The sequence below is a fragment of the Camelus ferus genome, chromosome 5, assembly GCF_009834535.1.
Source record: "Camelus ferus isolate YT-003-E chromosome 5, BCGSAC_Cfer_1.0, whole genome shotgun sequence".
NCBI classification, from domain to species: Eukaryota; Metazoa; Chordata; class Mammalia; order Artiodactyla; family Camelidae; genus Camelus; species Camelus ferus.
The window spans coordinates 31,065,493-31,085,219 of record NC_045700.1 but is presented as its reverse complement, the minus strand read 5'-3'; the positions used below and the strand labels follow the sequence as shown (position 1 = coordinate 31,085,219).

At 41.4% G+C, this 19,727-nt stretch overlaps 2 protein-coding genes across 17 annotated transcripts in view; one reads left to right on the top strand and one right to left on the bottom strand.

The window, feature by feature from the left end:
- PRPF40A (pre-mRNA processing factor 40 homolog A) overlaps positions 1 to 5,073 on the top strand; it is a 49,692-nt gene extending 44,619 nt beyond the window's left edge. For 7 of the 8 annotated variants that reach the window (XM_032479449.1, XM_032479451.1, XM_032479450.1 and 4 more), the window contains one exon: positions 277 to 5,073. In XM_032479449.1, coding sequence (XP_032335340.1) covers positions 277 to 369 — 93 coding nt within the window. In that variant the 3' untranslated portion in view covers positions 370 to 5,073. The remainder of the gene's footprint in view (positions 1 to 276) is intronic. The other variant, XM_032479447.1, reaches the window with a different exon arrangement.
- A 1,733-nt stretch (positions 5,074 to 6,806) lies between these two features.
- FMNL2 (formin like 2) overlaps positions 6,807 to 19,727 on the bottom strand; it is a 282,923-nt gene continuing 270,002 nt past the window's right edge. For 3 of the 9 annotated variants that reach the window (XR_004319856.1, XR_004319853.1, XR_004319857.1), the window contains exons 22-27: positions 19,071 to 19,234; positions 17,579 to 17,680; positions 15,172 to 15,271; positions 14,352 to 14,475; positions 10,837 to 10,883; positions 6,807 to 8,907 (exon numbers count right to left, since the gene is read on the bottom strand). Coding sequence is in view for 4 of the 9 variants with exons in the window: in XM_032479442.1 (XP_032335333.1) it covers positions 8,798 to 8,907; positions 14,352 to 14,475; positions 15,172 to 15,267; positions 17,579 to 17,680; positions 19,071 to 19,234 (596 nt within the window). In the remaining 5 variants the exon portion in view is untranslated. The other 6 variants (XM_032479444.1, XM_032479443.1, XM_032479442.1 and 3 more) reach the window with 6 other exon arrangements.

Here is a 19,727-nt window from a genome sequence, read left to right as displayed (position 1 = left end):
ATTTATAAACTGGTATGAACTATTCTCCCTGGTCTACATATTAATGTAAACCAAGAAGTAAACAGAAGTCTCAGAATTCCAAGTATATCCCATAATATAAGCAAAGAGTACTTAGTTAATCCATTAACAGGCTTTTAGGAAAGAGGTCAGTCTTTAAATCCTGTGGTGTGTTTGTTTCTGTAGAAGAGAATCTATATAGGTTTTGGGTTCTTTTTTCAAAGTTTCATCACTATTTAACGTTTTGAGTACTGACTTCAAATGTAATTTTATTTTCAGGGTAATTGGGATACTTCTGGCAGTGAACTGAGTGAAGGGGAATTGGAAAAGCGCAGAAGGACCCTTTTGGAGCAACTGGATGATGATCAATAAATTATACCAAATATGTTTACAGTATGATTTAAAGTCTAATTCAGACCAGGGACTCTATTTTAAGTTCAGTTGAAATAACACTGGGTTTTAATTATATCACAGAAAAAAAAAAAGTGCATTTAAGTATTGTTATTGTGGACTTTATAAAAGCAAAGGAAATTGAAAATAACTTTTGATTCTGTATCAAGAATCATATTTTCCTACGGTCATAACTGTCTTTCTGTGACCCTTTCATAGGGCACTGCAGGATGGATTAAAGGTGGCAATTTTCTGATAACTGCAGATGTCTCTACTTTGTTCTAAAGTCTAAGTCATGAGGTGATTTGATTTACTTTATAGAAGTTGGATTTTGAAGATATAATAAAAAATTTTTGATATCTAGTAGTACAAAAAAAAGCACCAGCAACTGATAAAACTGCTTTTTTGTGCACTACCCGACTGGTAAAAGCCGACGTGATCTTTTATGGTGAACTCAGAAATGGGTGTTCTTAATGGAAACCTGGTAGACCCTTAACTGTAGTGGTGCTAATGAGCACTACTATAATAAAGCCACCATTATTTTTTATGAAACATCTGAATACATTTTAAAAAGGCTATTGTGAGGGCATTATTTTGAGGTGATGTTTAAAAAGTTAACATCAAATCAAATTGTAAATTAGTTTAAATATCTTGCCTTAAGGACCTACTAAAGAATGTGCCACCAAACTTTAGGTGATGGTTGCAATATCCTTGTCTAAAACAAAAATCATTGTTGACGTAAACAATTTAACAGTTGTCTTTTTTTTTTTTAATCCGATCTTTTCTCTTGCTTTTTTTCATTGAGGAAGTTTTTACCTTCCCTATTCACTGAGAAGTATTGACTTCATGGTACACATTCTAAAGCATTTCTGATTTGAATATTTTTGTACATTTTTTATCAATTATTAAACCTTCTCTTCTAGCGTGTACTAGTATTTATTTCTACTTAAACTGCTCAACTCTAAAAAAAAAAATTGTATGATCACTTAAAGATTAAGATACTAAGTCCCTGAAATTTTGCTTCTTCTTACCCACAGAGCTAAGTTACTTTTCTTTTTTGATATTTAAGATTATTAATCAGTGCATTTGAGGCCCCTGTATTTGTTTTTGATCCATGAATTTCCTATAGAATACTTTAAGAAAGGCAATGGTTTGAAGCTAGAATACTCTTTACATGCTAACTTTTGAAGGTTGGTAATGTACTTTATACTATTTTCCTTCAGTGCAGGAGATTTTCTTTTTAAAGTAAATAAGTAAATTTTAGCACATAGTCTTTGGTATTATCTTAGGTGTTTTTTTTTTTTAATTTTAGACATTTTGGGCAATCCTATTTTAAGTTAGGATTTAGAAGAATAAAAACTTCATTTTATTTTTCTTTCACCATCCTAATTAATTTGAAAGTGGGACTGACCAGGATGACTCTTTCCCATCCCTGCCTCCTGTATTTGAATCAAATCTAGCATCCGCTGTGGATGAGTGAGAGGGGAGGTTGTTTCTGAACTTCCCTCTGCTAAGTCATTTTTCTGCTGTGAAATATGACAGGACTTTGTGGAAAGTGAAATCCCTATCTTTAGAAAATGTGAAATAATCAATCGCTTGCTTCAGGTTAGTCTCCTATTGTATTAGAACCAAAACATTATAACAACTTTGGCAACAGGGAAGTTGCCTAGACTTAATTTTCAGAGGTCTCATCATAATCATAGTTAATATTGCTAATCATGTCAAACACTTGACATGGAAGTCAGTAAAACCTTTAAAATATGCATATGATATTGGCAAAAATACTAGTGATATTTCACAAGAGAATTTAGAATCTGTAAAACTTTGTTTTAATTACTTCCATGAATGATTTTTTAAGTAACTTTAAAGTTTTGATTCTTCTATTTAAATAAAAAGTTATTGATGTGTTTTAGCATGTCCTCAAATTAGATTTCTGTATTTCTTATAGAGACACTGTCTTACCACAACCTTAAATCCCTACAAGACAATACAAATTCAAGTTTCCTTATAGTTCACCCATGAAAGTTATCTGACCTAAAAGCCAGTGAAAATATTGCAACTCAAAATACAACATCCTTGTTATGAAAGATGTAACAGAAGTAACTGTAATCCATGTCTACTTGTAATAAACTCATCCATTGGCATTTAGTTGCCAGAAAGATACTATTGTCTGAAGGTACAAGTGATGGGAAGATTTTATTAAAGCAAGAGTTCTGAGTGAGTATTTTAATCCATTTGATTAGGTTTCTAAACCTTCAGTCTGGTAAAAGTTGAAATGTCTTGGAATGTTGGTTCTATTAAGAGTTGAACAGATAGGTTCAAAATGTGTTCAAATAAGAAAGCGTGCTTATTTTCAGATACACACAGTTAAGCCTCAGTCTCTTAGGTAAATGTTGAGGGCTTATCTTCCCTCACTATCATTAATATTAATGAACTCTTGGATTAAATTCACTACTACATTTAATATCATACTTAATAGTCAAAATCAAAACCTCAAATATTTGAAAGTTAAGTATGAATTCTTTGCACCTTTCCCACGTGTATTTAAGCAGCTTAATACTTTTAAATAAAAGCAGTGGTCCCACATTTTTTTTAAAGTAGTGACAGCATCTCATCATAATTATCCAAAGTATCTTCAGCATGTAGAGTATTCATGTCTTTCAATAATAAAAATACTTTATCCCTCCCAGTAAATTTGAAAATTACCGAAGTATCACAGCTGTTTTATCTTTTGACTTGCTAATTGGGCCTCATTTTATAGAACTATCAAATGAAAAGGATTAGCCTAGAATAAGGCGATCTTAATTTACAGTGGTAAAACTTCTTCAAACATCTGTGTACATTTTTCTGGAAAGAAGGTCCATAGTTTTCATTCATTTACCAAAGGGTCTGCATCCTGTGTTCAGCATTTTCCTAGATGATCCTAGTTTCCCTCCAGTGTTAACGGTCAACTGAGTGCTGACTGGGCAGCCACTTTTATTTTTGCATCCAGAAAGGGGTAGCCCTTTTAGATTAGGATTTTTATTTAAGGCTTGGATGCTATTTAAGAGAGAACTGTTTTTAAACAAATAGGACCCAGAGAGGAGTAATGAATGCTTTTTTATGAGTTTATAGGGTATTAAAGTATATTATGTAATTTAAATGTAAATTACAAAACTAAAGAGCTAAATAAACATTTCTAAAAGCAAAATAAGGCAAAGCACATTAATTCCTTATGTCTTAAATTAGAATTTTTCTTTTCCCTTGTATCTCTTAGTACCAAGTAGAATTTTCTTCTACATTCTCTATGTAAAACTGGACTCATTTTACATAAAAGAAAAGCAAAATAACAGTAATTTTCACTGAACTGAGTTCTAATAGGTTTATGGTCTCATTCTATAGTTCTGGTAATGGCATGTACCAGTCTAATAATTCTTACCTTCCTTATTCTTACCTTGCTCTTAAGTTTTTCAATTGTTTTGACTTAAATGGTGGTCAGATTCCTTGGGGGCGAGGATTTGCGTTTCACTCACTGCTGTATCCTGTGAATAGAATAGTGCCTGGCACATAGTAGGCATTTACTGAGTGAATGTAAAACGTTAGTTGACAGATGTACTCATCCAGCATCCATGGTACCCATCATCTGTATTAAAGGGCTTAAAAAAGAATTGCTGCAATAAACCATATAACTCAAAACTAAAGCCACATGCATAATTGAAGTGCACCGAAGAGAAATTCTAGTGACTGTACCTCAATCTTGTTACTTCATAAACGTCCAAAAGCTTGTTACATGAGAACATACAACTTCCATGTGGTTTTTGAACAGGAAAGGAAATCCCTTGTGAGGTTTGAAGCATAACTTCTTTCATATCATATATTACCATAGTAGGTTAGTAGCTTTTATTTGAAGAGCTAACATTTGGCTAGATCAGGGTTGACCTTTAAAGGTCCTAATGAACAAAAGAGCAAAATTCCTATCTAAATTCTAAGCTGAAAACTAATCATTTCAGGCTATTTTTGACAAAGGGGTGAATAATGGTGAGCTAGAAACTTAAAGGTTACTGGAGCGGACTTAAAAGGTGCGATGGGAAATGAGATGATTTTGCTCCAATTACCCACACACTTCCCCTTTGCCTTCCATTTCACTTGGTCTGTCTACCTGGCTTAAGTTCCTCACCTGCAGCAGATTTTCTGTGCTTTTTAAACTTGCTACATCAATGCTGCTTTCGTGACTCAATATGATCTAATAACAAGGCCATCTCATCATTGTTAGTGATTGGTAACTGTTCATCTGATGGTAATGGCCCTCAGTTTAAGGTTGATGTTTGCATTTCAAGGGAACTGGCTCACTCCTCACTCCAGTTTTCAGTCCAACTGTAGAGTGGCTGCCTAGTCACAGACTCAAACTAAGCCATTTCTTGATGCTGTTTTTTATCCTTCTTGCGGTATCTAAATGTGCTATTTATATACATCTTTATTTTTTGTTCCTGCCTGCAAACTTTTTGGTAGGTGTTGATCTTTTGCCTACCTCTACAACTAAAGACTTGTTCTGAAAGGTGAGTAATAGGGGGGATGTTTCTACTTTCTGTGTTTGTAATTGCCAGATTTTCTCTTCTGTTTATATATTGTTCTGATGTAAAAAAAAAAAAAAAAAAAAAAAAACCTCAGTTATATAAAAGTAGACCTTTTGTAAATAAATATAATTTATTAGAAAAAATGGCATCTTTTACTAAGTAACTGGATTTGTGTCAACTTTTTCCTTTGAGCACTGTCGTGCAGCAGTTCTGTGCTATGAAATGAGATGCCCACCCACATTGTTTTCTCAGTGTAATACGTGCTTTTCTCTATAAAAAGTTAGTTCAAAAAGTTTGTCAATACTTACTTGTTCATGCATTTATTTCTTGCTTCAAATTTCTTCCTAGAAATAGATGGGGTATTAGTTTTCAAAGAAATGTAAGATCAATCCCTTTTTATGAAGTGGGCTGATAATTCACCTCTGCACATAAAAACAAGTACATTAGGGCTAAGAAGCATTTTGTTTTATCAAATTTAAAATTGAGATGTGAGTTATAAAGCTACTACTACAAAAGTGTATTTTACAGTGTAAAACTAGACCATTCTACACAATGCAGTATGTTGAACCTGCAGAATCAGTGATTGGTATTACGTCCCTTTTTATCTTCTGAGCAGTGCTGTGTCAGCAGCGTCACTGGGCGATCACTGCAGTGTCATTGCAGTGAATCTCAGTGGAGTGAGGGCTAGATCTGTGGTCACAAAGATTGGGAGTGGGAAACAAAGGGACTTAGGTCATTAGTAAATCTCTTTAAAAATAAGTGTTACTGTTTTATAGTGTCCTAAACCTAACCATACTCCGTCTCATTGAACTTACTACTGTAGTTTAGGTTTGAAAATGTTAATATTCTATCAATTCAGAAAGACCTTCTTTCCTTTACCATGAGGCACTTGTCGTGGTACAAAACAGAGAGTCTGCAGAATTTAACTTTTCCCTCCCACTTGATAAAATAAAGCTTCAACTAAGATCTGTTTTGGAGATACTGCAAATTTGGTTCCAGATTATTGAAATAAAAGTGAATTTTTTGGTTCCCAGTGCATATTTACACTATACTATAGTTTGTGAAGTGTGGAATCGCATTATGTCTTTAAAAAGAACAAAGTGCATGCCTCAACTAAATGATTTATTCCTTGAAAAATGCTAACGTGACAATGCAGGGTTGCCACAAACCTTCAATTTACTAAAAAAAAAAAAAACAATCTGCAAAGTGCTATAAAAGGAGGTACGCCTGTACACTGTGTAACTGGTGCAGCAGAAAGAGCTCAGAACCGGAACAAGGACCTAATGCAACAATAATTACTTAAAAGACTTTCTTATACCCTTCTAACTTGTTTTCAAGCCCCCTAAGAGATTTTTAAGTGAATTACAAATTTTCTTGCTTCCCTTAAAGAATGTTAAATGAATGTACTAAGAAGAATATACTAAACTTTTCCAATGATTTGGAATTATTACAAATATTACTGTGTGTGTGCAGAGGGGGTCAAACTGCTTGTACATACCCTGCCAACCAACATGGCGGTTAGGTGCAGGGTGCCTCCGTGCAGTCCACGTGAGGCCTGCCTGTGTATACGAAACATTCTCATTAACAACAAATGGCAGTATCTCACCAAACAAGAGTGCTGTTTTTCTGGAAGGAAGAAAGTCAACTATGACTCTGGAGATGTATCACTCAATACTAAAAATCTATTTGGTTCCTACTTTCCATACGACAAGTGAGCAAATGTGTGTAGAGGGAAGGGCTTTTCTTAAAATGTGCTGAATATATTTAGTTATGGATTTAAGCACAAGACACCTGCTTCTAGATGATGAGGGTGGACATAAAACTGGCAAACCCCCCTAAAATATACCATTGAAAGACTACAACATATTACAGAATAGTAGTGTAAATAGTTTATTTGCTCAAATGCCATGAAAAGACCAGAAAAGTAACATGAACTGCTTTTATAAAACATTTCTAATATTGCTAAGAAGCAGACCCATTAAGAGACAAAACAGAAAAGAACATGCCAACATTACTGTCTATTTGTCAATTAATAAATAGGCAATAATTTTAACATGTATGTCCATCAGCACTGAGCTTTGGAAAACAGCTGCTTGTGGTAAAGGACCAGCTATTTGTGTTACATCTCATGGTCAAATTGGTTTTTTCATCAAAATGAATGTTAAGTCAACAGACAAAATCTTGGCATGTTCTTTTTAGAGTACACATTTATGAAAATGTGCTAGCAGGTGGCAGTTTAATTTTTCTGTAAATAGATACGCTAAAGTGAAATGTGGTAACTGATCCCTAAACTGTCCTTGTAGTTAAATATATATATTAAAAAAAACTATAAGTTAAAATAACATTCAGATTGTATAGCATAGGCTGATGCATTTTTAAACAATATTTACAATATTACCCAGAGGCTTAGGTGGGAATTAAAGAGAAGTGTAAAAACCATAAAAAAACTGCACCAATTTTATAGCAAAATATCTGTACATTTAAAAAGAGATATATAACTACACATTATCCAAGGAAAATGGGACCTTCACCAAGGAGTTCACATGAGCACAACATAAAATAAGAAATTCAGTGGTTAAATACTATACAATAATCTTTACAATTAATATATTGATGTAATGTACCAAGAAGGTAAGCCAGAAGCAGAATGTATATTATGAAAAGTACAAATTAGCTTCAGTCCAGTTTTCGACTTTGGAATGGATCGAGTGCCCTGCCAGAGAGGAAGGAAAAACAGCAGTGGCTTTGTTGGCCGTTTAGTCCCGTTACATACCATATAAGCTTAATCCCGAGGTGAGTATTTCAGCAATTTAACTGCAATTTCCCATAAAGTAACCTGGGAAATAACGAGAATTTCTTAGCTTTGATAAGTGATGCCAAATATATCTTCTCCAATCTACAAAAAGGAAAAAAACAAAAACCTGCGATTGTCAGAGGAGAATTAAGGCCAGGTTACTAACACTACGCTAGCAGAAGTAATCTGGAATGCTTGTTGATAGAGCTAGTGAACTTCTCCCTGGCTAGCAAGGCACTGATTTCTGTTCTCAGGATTGACCCATAATGGTCCTCAGAAATCCTAATACTGATTACTGAGATGTTAATTTTAGTGCTAATAAACACATCTGCAGTATTTTTAAAAAGCTGCCTCTAGCTGAAGAACACAGTACTGCCAATAAGTCTTGTACAACATCCGTGTGCCATTGTATCCTTGCATTCATTCATACCAATGAATGTCTCCCCCAGGGCATCGTACCCCAGCACAGAAGTAGGACATGAAACGAGAGCTGACTGACTTCTGTACCTCTGCAACAGCATCCTGTTTGTACTTTGCTGGGGCTTGGTTATAGACAGAAAGAGTTTATGGCGTGACTTTTTCCTTCTTCTATGTTGCAAGCCCTTAAAAATAGAGAAAGTTGATGGGTATGGTTGAAACACAAAATTAAGTACTTAAAAGACATCTCAGCAAAGGATGCCCACAGCAGATGCATCCATGTTATTTACAACTTATCAGGAAACCAGGGTGGGCCATCATGGGACAATCACAATGGCAGGTAATGAATATAATATGAAATTTCTATTTTGGTTAAAAAAATTGAATAACATACTGGTGTAAAAAGATACGTAATCAAATCAAACCCTATTGCTTTGATTAATCTGAGCAGGTACTTCCACTTTATAGGCACTTGTTAACAAAGGTTGAGAGAGCCCATCATTTTTAAATTCCTATGTGTTTGCTAAATCTGAGCCCTTAGAATATTTTATCTATGTTCAAGGCTGCAGTTAAATGGTAGCACATAAAATTCACGTGGACAGTTTCATTCATGCACACCCTCTATTCATACAGGCAGGTCTCAGGTTCACATGGTTATTTCGGCACCATTAACAGAACGCAAGTTCTGATCATCAAAGCGCCGCCTGACACTTCTCCTCACCGCATCGGCTCGTCTGTATGGTTGGTTTCTAAGATCTGTGGAGAGGAGAGCATCAATGAGAGAACTGCGACCTCTAGTATCATGTGTCTTAGCAAGACAAAGGCCAGCTGGCAGCCAATCAAAGCAGCTTGTGCAGAAGAGTCAGCTAATGGGCCCTTCAAACTCACTAAGTATTTGAGCCAAAGACATGTACACAGCCTTCAATATTTACAGTCAGAACAGGATGTAATACTGGTGTGATTCTGGATCTTTTAGAAAAACACATGAGTGGAGATTGTTTCTGTCACTGGCCAGAGTCTAGCTGAAGTCTTATTTTGAAACATTTCTTCCACTGGAAATAGCTGTTGCTTAGTTGTTTTTCTTTCTAGAAACCTGACTACCAACAACAATTGCAATGAATTTTAAACTGCAAAATTAATAAAACAGGCTATCCTGTCCTATCTTATCCGAAGTTTTAATCATATAAGGAACTTACGCTTAGTTTGCAGACACGGCTTCCGTTATTTTTATGCCATTAAAATTAGCCGAGTTCAGTTTTTTATTTTGTAAATTAGAAATGTAATACTCAAGCACTGAATAAAAGTAATCATTAACTCAAAATAATACTCCATTCCTGAACATTCTTTCCTGCCACCCAAACTGTTTGGTTTTCATTAGACGGGAAAGGTTGCATAGGCCCTTCTGCATTCTCCAATTTGCACTGCCAAGGCACCACAGAACGCCTAGTCATAAAAAAGTGCCTTGTTGAGTGAGTGAATCGATCACGGCACGTCCATTCAAGCAGGCATTGCTGCAGAGGGATGAAGTGCGATGAACAAGGGGAATTTTATCTTATGCAGGCACTCTCAGCAGGAAAGCATGCTTTCTTGATGAATAAGGCAGGCAGTCTAGCCGACAGGGATAGCCTCCTTTTAATGGAGTCAGGACATAGTGAAAAGAAAATTGAAGCTGGCTTTGTACTTTTCCCCCTTGTCTTAATTAGTTACATTTCCCTTTCATTAACTTAGTATTACTGGCTTCTGCTTGGAAACATTCTACCTTTAGAAAGGGAAACACAAACAAACAAACAGAATTGAAATAGCCAATCTTTTTATCCCTTTTTATTCAGAAGATTGAAAATGGATGGGTCATTTTCCTGGCTCCTAGAATGTTTGCTACCACCCTCCTCCAGGACTTAAATTTTTAAATATGGTTTCCTGATACTTAAGTTGGTAATTAACATAAATACCAGGGTTTCTGACTTCTCTTGGAAATCTGGAGGATCTCCAATACTGAGTCCAAATTCCTACAATGGCAAAAATGAGCTGGAGCTGAGAAGTGCTCAGTTCAGCACAGTCCCCACCAGCTCTTGACTCATTGGAATCTGTGGCCCTGCCCTAGTCCTAAATTCAAGCAAAGAATAGTTTTGCATGCCCTAATTCTCTCGAGCCTCTGCTTCCTCTCCCAGAGTGGTAATGGAAGGTCAGAATTCCATTTTTGGCTAAAGATATGCAGTGACCTGCAGTTCGGTGATTCCTGAGTCCTCTGAGCAATTAGTTCTAAAAAAAAAAAAAACCCTAATCCTTCTTCAAAGACTATATACCATGTTCCCTGGCCAGGACTTGCTCTCAATTTCTCCAGATAAAAATGAGGTTAACCAAATAACTAGAAGGCCAAGAAAGGGTTAAGGGAAAGACAGCCTAGCACCCAAAGCAAGTAGAATCATCAGCAAATACCCCTGCCCAAGCCATCACACTTGAGAACATGGAAGCAGACCAAAAAGAGTCCAAGAGAGAGGCTCAGCCTCACATCACTGGGATGTGAGGTACAAAGACGTCTCCCCGGTCAGACTCTCACCAGTATTACCCTCAGCCATAGATTGAAACCATTGATCTGCATACAGAGAGAGGAGGAAGCTAAGTAAAAAGTGATGCTTGCCAGCTCTGTGTATCCTCCACCACCGGTGTGCTAGAAGAAATCCTTACCCTCGAGTGAACATTTGGAAATTTAGTGATATTATTCTTCTTTAAAGCTAAACAGAAAAAAACAAAAACACAAAATGATGGTTAAGTAAAAATGGGATGAAAACGGAAAGCACTTTAACTTAGTGAATAACATTCCCGGGCATGTTAGGCAACAGAAGAAAGCAGGAGGCCATTACTACAAGAGGTGTTAGAGAAAACCAGGGAAGGAGGGGCGTGTCTTCCCACCCAGCCCTCTGACCACCCACATCCAAGCTGCTTTGAAGTTTGGCTCCAGAACAACAGTCCAGTAGCAAAACTGACAGTAAACATTAGCCAAGTGGACAAGAGTTTCTAGCCTTGTTAATAAGCACTGGCAGGTAAGCACACTGCAGAGCAGGCAACAGCACACCACATCCTTTGATATCTTCAGAGACAGGAACATACATAACAAGTGCAATGCACAGAAGAGTGAACGCCACAACATAAGCAAGGACCCTGTTCCATGTCAGTCTCAGCATGGGAGTCGAACAACGGCTAATTCACATACTCCAGTCAGAGGGTGTACTTCCCTGGTCACTGTTCTAATAGCCTGGGCACTGCAGAGAAGTCTGTTCCTGATCTAGCCCAGGCAGTTAACTTCTTGGGAAAATTTGATCTTTTTTTTTTTTTTTTAAATTCTAAGAACAACGGCATTTTCCGATAGAATGTGTTTGCTATTAGTATTTCTGGGGCCACCATCCTGACCAAAGAAGCAGATCCAGATGTGATCTCATCACAGGAGAAATACCCTGGGTTTGACATGGAACAGAGCCACCAGTGACAAAGCATGAATGAGATAAGACAGTGGGAGCTCCTAAGCCTTTGTTTTCATCTCCTGCCTCACAACCTTGCTCCAATGTGGAACTGCAGATGGCCGAAATCTGGGCATGATACTCAGAAGGAAGAGGTGAGTATAACGCAGCTAAGGAAGACCCAATTTACAGCTGTGTGCAGTTCACAGCTCCTTTTGCAAACTGTTTTGCAACTTTAGAGCACGCTGTATTCCTGAGTGCTTGTATAGCCGCTCATTTTACTGTCAAAGCCTGCTGAGCACAAAAAGGCCAGTTTAATATCTGTAAATCTGCTTGAACACAGTAAGTGCTCAATACACATTAGGTATAGTAATTATTGTTATTACTGACTATCATCTTGTGTTCAAAGATATCAGCCCAAAAATCTTACAAGCAACCTAGTTGGTCCCAATCCTGATTCTCAAAGAAGTTTTCATTTTCTGAAAACAACTGCAAGCAATTCTATTAGCTCAACTTGCACACACCATCACAGCCATGTGGATTCATAGATGCACTGAAAGTCTAGTGAGTAAGCAGTAATGAATGAAATGCGAAACCACGCAGCATGAAGACAACATAAAACACAACACGGTGAAGACAGCAATTCCATGCTAGCTTCTAGCATATGGGGTGGCCCTGACACACATACAGAGGGTCATTACAGGTCAAAAAATCTATAGCAACCTTTTAAGAGCATCAGGTGAGAAAGAGTAATAGTTTAGTAATGGTATTCCTCAGTGAGAACAGGTTCGCAGAAAAATCGAGAGCCACGCTTGGCGGTGCGAGCAGTAAAGGGCACAGTCTTCAGCACTGCATCGAAAATGACAGCCAAACAAGACAAACAGGAGAGAGTAAGAAGCCAAGATCTACTGCATTAGTACACGGTTAGTGCTTTGTTAATCATACCTGGGGTGGGGGTGGGGCGAGCAGGGCAAAGGGGAAGGCAATATATATATATATCCAAGTTGAGTTCATAAAGCCTAAAAGAGTTACTCAATCTTTACTCAATCTGGGGCAAGGCTGTGGGTAGAAAATGGAAAATACTCCAAGGAGAAAAAAACCTGCTCCACGAGCAAATATTCATTCACCTCCTATGGTAGATCAGGTCAGACAAATAGAAAGTATACATTTCACAAGCCGGGTGTCACTAAGATGGAGAACAGACTGAGGAAAAAGGAACTCTAAGTTATTAGTGTGCCTAGGCTGGATGCTTCTCTTCCTCCAAGTCATTCCTACTATGACAGTGAGGCTAAGAGGTGCTTACCCAAGGAGATCTGTTCCTGGTCTTGCTGAGGGCAGAGCTTCTCCCTCCATGTGGGGGAGGCAAGGAGACATGCTAAACAAGGAAGCTTTATCTGGGAGCATCTGCAAGTCACTGCAGGTTGAACGCAGACAACGGCGGGCACAAGCAGGCAGAGCACGTGTGCACCCTATGCAGAGACCGGCGCTTTCATCGGCCACTTACCCATCCTGCTGGCTGACTCTGGGCAACTCTCTACTGACATCCTTTTTAGTGAGTTATTCACCTGTTTTATTTTCTTGGGTCTGAGGTGATGGAAAAAACTGATTTGGGCAATTTGGGATCTGTATTTGCAACGCTGACTAAGCTATTAATAAGAAATGAGAAGTCAAAAAGTCTAAGAGTCATATTTTTTTAAAAAAATGAGGATGGGGAAGTGTGAATGATGACTGGCTATTTGATATTCAGGAACTATTAGGGAAACGTGTGATAATGGTACTGTGGGTGTGTTTCTTTGCTTTATTAGAGTCCTTATCTTTTGAAGATACATATGAAAATATTTCCATAGGAAACTGGATATGCTTCAAAATAATCCGAGGTTGGGGACCAGGGTGTAGGTAGAAGCAGATATGTAACAAGATTGGCCATTAGTTGAAAACTGTTGACAGGTGAAGGGTACACAGGAACTCATACTGTTCTCTATATTTCTGCATAAAATTTCCTACAATAAAGTTTTAAGTATCTTGGAAGCTGCTAAACAATATTCCTATGCAACAAACATGAAAGAAAAGTCACTAGTAGCCACTGCCCCAAATTATTGTCCTCATCTTTAACAGGAAATGTAGCAACTCTGAAGAACTGGTTTGAGCAGAAAGCATTAGGCTACAACTCAAACAGACAAGAACCAAGCTGGGTTAGGCACCATTCCTGGCTGAGAGAATGGCCATTCCCCAACCCTGGGCTTCTGGACTGTTGGTCCATTTGCATGTAAGCCCCAGCTCCTGATTTCCTACGGTCTTCGGTTAATTTGAATGAGTAAAATGGTTTTTAAAGAGCATGTTGGTAAAACATGTGTTGACTGTGGTTAGTACAGTCAGGTCCTGGCCATAGTATTACTAATGGCAGGTGGACAGGAGTGGCCATGAGGGAGCAGTGGAGTGTGGTGACAAACCTAAGACAACGGAACACCATTAGGAGAAGGAGCCCTTAGTGGAATCTCAGAGTTCTGAGAAATAAAGAGATTTTTCAGAGAGAGCATGCTGGGGTTCTGGGACAGGCAGTATTCGGCCACTATAAATGTACCTCAAATACTGGCACGGAGTTTCTCTGTACAATTCTGGATCTGAATAAAGTCAACTGAAGGACGTGTAAACCCTGGACAAAAGCAGTAGCAAAATCTGGAAGTGGCCCAGTAAGGGTGAGGCCAGTGGGATCTCCATGGGTCTCGATGAGGAAACAGCTTTTACCTGTGATAATATCTTCAATGGCACCATCTTTTCCTTCGTATACGTGTCTATTATCTTTAACTTGTCGCCTTCTTAATTCTGCAATTAATTCTTGCTGCTGCCTCTTCGATTTGTGGGAAGGAGACTGAGAAGAAAGAAGAATGACAGAGATAAGTGGGACCAGCACCCACTGGAGGTTTGAGAAAATCCAAACTGGGTCTGAGGGTCTTGTTCCCAATAAGCAGCCTCAGTCCAAAACACACGCAGCACCAGCATGAACAGAGGACAACTCAGAAAGCTTCTGAGAGGAAGAACCTTGTCACTGAGGACGCACAAAGCCGCAGCCGGCAGCAGTGAGAAGGCTGGACCCCACGCCAGCAAGAGGCAGCTGGTAACAGCCAGCGACTCCTCACAGTGGTGCTGGCGGTCACGATGAAGGAGACTGACCTGACAGCCTTCACGGTCTTCACCCGTGCTGTTTCCCTCCACGGAGTGCTCCCTCCCGGCCCTCGAGCCGTCAAGGGCAGCACCAGTGGGGCCCCATGAAGCCTCCCCGTCCCTGGACACTAAGCAGTCCAGTCATCAGGTTACACCCAATGGAGATTCAAGTTCCCCATCTCTATAAACTTGGAGGACTCTATACAAACGTGCTCTTAGCCTCATCTCCCTGGTTGCTGAACAAAGTAATGAATGAACACAGCCCATGTGCCAAGTGTCCAAGCCCTAGAGGGACGTGGTAAGCATCCGTGCAAATCCGGCTTTCTGCCCCTCTGGCCAGCTTGCCTCGGAGCAGCCGTCAGGACCTCCCCTGTGGCCGGCCCAGGGGCCTGGCACACCTCACCTTTGGATCCTGCTGCTCCAGCAGGGCTTCCTGCTCCAGGAGTTTCTCCATTAGTGCTTGTTCCTGCTTCTTCCTCAGCTCGTTTTCCTCCTCAGGCTTGCTGGATAGATCAAAAGAAGCAAAAGACTGTGTCAATAGAAATGCCAGCAGTCAACACTTTTACAAGTCACTCTTAGAGAATCCTAGGCGAGCCAGGAATGAGAGCAAAGGGCAGGTTTAGAAGATTTACACTTTATGCTGCAGGTGACTCTGAGGTTTCGCTGTCTGTCTGTAGCACAACTCTTTAAAATCTACTTGTTGAAATTCACCTCTTCCAGGAGTCCTTTCCTGATACTCCTCTCCCCATGAACGCTGCTTCTCAGCCTCAGTCCCCCAAACGGGGTGGGGACCTCTGCTCCTGGCAGCTCTGCTCAGTGATCTTCATGTGAGACAGTTTTTTTCTGGAATCTGTCTCCCTGTCTACAGCGTCCCTGAAAGGAGGGTCTCAGATTCCTTTCCTTTTGCCCACTGTTAGGGGAAATCCTCCATTCTCTTGCCCCTGGTTTCCTCAGGGGCCTCACCGAGTGATCTCTTGGGTTCTCTCCCCACAGCTCACTCCTTCCCAAGGGAGACAGAGTGACAAGCTTGATATATTAGGAACAAGAAATCCAACAGGACTTGGATTTTTAGCTCAGCCCTCCTGGGCATTCTCTTTGGAAGCCAGCCCCCCAAAAGCAACTTCTAATAGCCCAGCTGTGTATTGCTAAGTCAGCTAATTGAGGGCTGAAGTATCAGCTCCCAGAGACACACCATGTCTCTCAGTCCAGCTCTCATCCACAATAAAGTTTACACTTTGATCTCTGCTGCTTTTGTGTCAAGTTTCATTTTGGTTCAAATATAGGAAAGGAAAAGGAGAGGTGACATCCTAAAACCCTAACATCTGCCCACCAAGCCCCTACGTTAGTGTCAGGCTGGGCAGTTAGTCACTGTGGACCATGTGAGGGCAAGCAGAACATCCTGGAACATCACTGCCTGGCAAGCGCCTCACGGAGCCAGTGAACGGGACCCCAGGAAGAAATGGTAACATGGAGGAAGCACACTGACAGGCTCTGGCCTGTGACACCCACAGGTCACCAAGGACAGCTTCTCTTTCTCCTCTGCTCCACGCACGTCCCTGCTCAAGTGCCAGACTTTGAGGCCAACCAGAGCCACTTCCCAACTGGTATTATACAATCTAAAAATAGCACGTATTTTCTCTTTAGATCTTAGACTTACAACTTTGTATGTGAAGAAACATGGTCCCAACCCCTAACAAGAGCCACCTGGAGCCACCCTGCAGCACACGCACATCAGCATCCCAGGAGCCCCAGAGACCACACTTTGGAGACCAGTGGCCTCCTCATTGCTCACAGCCCCCAGTATCCTGCACAGGGACCTGGTGCTGTATTTGTGTTCATCCTCAGCCCAGATGCTCTCCTTCTGCTATCTGCCTATGATGTCACCACTACACTAAGCCACACTGAGAGAAGATGGCTTTTCAGTTTCAGTCAAAGGCCCAAGGATGGTTCTCCACCCATCAGCCTCTTGTGGTGGTGAAAGGACCCACTGGCTCCAATCAGATGTTTCTCAAAAATGTCTGTACCCCTGCCACATCCACCCACCTCTGCCATCACTCTCCGCCTTGCTCCACCCACATCACCAAGGTTGTATGTAGGCAAGCCTGGAGAATACAGACCGAAATGTCTCCTGAGTGCACTGAAATCCCCTCACGTCCTCTGTCATTCTTCCTCAAGGGACAAATTCTTCTGAGACAGGCTTTTTCCTGGATCACTTGTTTTTTTGAGACCATGGTCCTGGATTATGTCAAAGAGGGCCTCCCATTTAAAGGAAGACAAAGAAATCCAGACAAAGATACAGGGAGCAACTGTCCCTCCAAGTGCCTTCTTTCAGTTCACACTGGAGAAATCACTAGTCCAGAAGCCCACGGCCCTGGACAGGACCAACACAAGCAGGCTCTCCCTGACCTCAGCTACGGCACCCCTGCCACGGGCCGGGGCTTACTCCTTTAACCCTCCATCTTCAAACAACTCCACCACAGGCCAGGTCCTTCAGTCCTTCAACCTGCCTGCGAGGGTGAACGGTCAACAGGGCAGCAACGGTCCTGGAGCATCTCATTTGCCCCAGGGGGCAGCCAAGAGCTTTTGTTTCAGGGCCGAGCCCTCGGCTGGCAGGGTGGAGACGGGAGCATCGCGGGCGCTCAGCCTCTGTGGGGCCAGAGATGCTGTCTCGTCCTGACTGCGCCGCTCTGCTGCCCAAAGGCACAGGGGAGGCCTCTGCAGGGCCGCCGAGACTCAGACACAGCGCGGGGAGGGCCCCCTATGAGGAATGAAGCCCAGGAAGGCTTGAAAGGACCCAGGCTCCTGGTTACCTTATAGGCTTTCACAAACCGGACAAAGACGGGAAAGAAGACGGAGGGTGGCGTTGTCTTGGGGTTTTCTCCAAAGTACTTCACCACATCATCGAAGGCGTCCTGTGAAGAAGCACATTTCTCTTCAATGTCACGAGTTCTGGAATCTGAACTTGACGCTCTGGGAAAAGAGCTGCAGCGGCTCCCACAGCCCTCTTGCCTCCGCCTCCCTCTCCTTCCCATGACTCTACAGCCTCGGCTTCCTCTGAAACCCAGTAGTCAAAGGCAAGAGTGCTGCCCAGGAATTCATCTCTGGGACCTCCTGCCACTTCTACACACCCACCCCCCCCCAACACAAGTGAGGAACGACTCCTTTCAGGAGCCTCTTAAAGCCATGGCTGGACTCCTTAAGGCCAGCGAGGTCAGAGGGCATCTTACACAAGGCACTCAGATGCCTGATTCCAGCTCACTGCTTCAGCACTAGCTCCACACCAGGGATGCTCAAGTCCCCACCTGAACCCTCCCGCGACACAGGACAGCCAGCCTCACATGACAGCCAGCCTCACATGACAGCCACTCTACCACGTCTGCTTTCTGAGTTCCCACAATGCTCTCCCTTCCCTTCTATGATGATTTTGGCTGCTTTTCAAAGTGTATAAACTTGACCCCCCGTGTAGTATGAGACATCGAGGTCAAGGCCTATGGAAATCCAGCACACTGAGAACACTGCTTTGCCGAGCACAGGCCGACACACGTTGGCTGAAGTGAATACAGGACCCACATGGAGGGAGACTAGGAGGGGAATGGGAGGTGTTGGGGGCGCCTCTAGAGAAGAAGGTAAAGACCCCAAATTAGAAGAGGACAATGAATTATTTATTCAGTGGGCACCGGGACTCAGGGGCTGGGTCCTGCCCCCTGGGTGAGCAGCCTGGGCAGGGACAATGCCCCAGGTCTGTCCCCAGTTCTCCAACCCTGACCTTCTGTCTCAAGACCTTCTTATCCCTTTTTAAAAAAGCACTTTTAAACTTTTTAAAAACTTTAAACCTTTTCTCAGCAAAAAGGGAAGACACTGACAATTCACTTTTCTTTTTTGAGGGGAAAGCTATTATAAATTAAACTCTTTGACCATCTATGCAACTCTGAGGTTCCCTTGCGGAGCCTCACTGATTCATTTTTAAGGAAGGGATTTCAGGCTCCAAACTATCTGATTAATTCTTTGCCCCTTCTACCTAGGACCTAGAACCCAGGAAAAAGTGAACACCTAGGACCCAGGAAATAAATGCTGATGATTTGTGTGACTGGTTTTAAAAAAAACCAAAAAGGCAGGAAGGGGGCATCTCCAGGTACAACATTCCAAAAGATCCCCAACCCCCTTAGAAACATCAGCTACCTAAGAAATCTATCCTCAGCGGACAGAGGGCAATTTTCTCCCAAAGCCAGGGCCAGCGCCCCAGGTGGCTTTAAGGGGTCCAACCCCTTCTTCTCCGTGGGTGGCAGGGGTGCAGACCCTCACCTGTGCGATCTTGGCGTCGTCCTGCAGCTTCTTGAGTTTCCCCTCGTTGCTGAGGATGAACTCCTTCAGCAGCGTGTTGTGGTCGTGCATGGTGTACTCCCTTTTGGTCAAGTCCATGCCCCTCTGCAGCTCCTTGACGTCCAGTAAAACATTCTCAAGGGAGACTGAAGTAGAGAATGTAATGTTCCCATGACTTCGACTAGGAAAGTCAAAGCCCCAGTGAGTCTGGCCGGTAAGCCAAGCTCACAGTGGATTCCGAGGGTTACACGAGGGCCTGAGATCTAGTCTCTGGCCTTCGGTGCAGAGATCCTTTCACAGCAATAATTTACCAAGTGCTCACCATCAAGCACTGCATTAAATCATTAATATGCACTAATCCATGTGCACCATCAGCTCATGTTGCCAAGGAAGGAAAGCAGCACAAAGAGGTTCCGTGGCCTGTCCTGGGTCACACGGGTAGGAGGTGGCACTGAAGGAGTTCGGGTAACAACTGTGGACTCCAAGTCCTGTGCTTGTACACAACTTTTCCATTTCTCTTACAGGAGATGATGACCTATTAGTTGGTCTCTAGGCTCAGAACTTCCTTTACTGTGACAGGCCCAAGAGATTATCCTTTCTCTACCATTTTGAATTATCCTGCAGTTCTGTGGCTCTCCA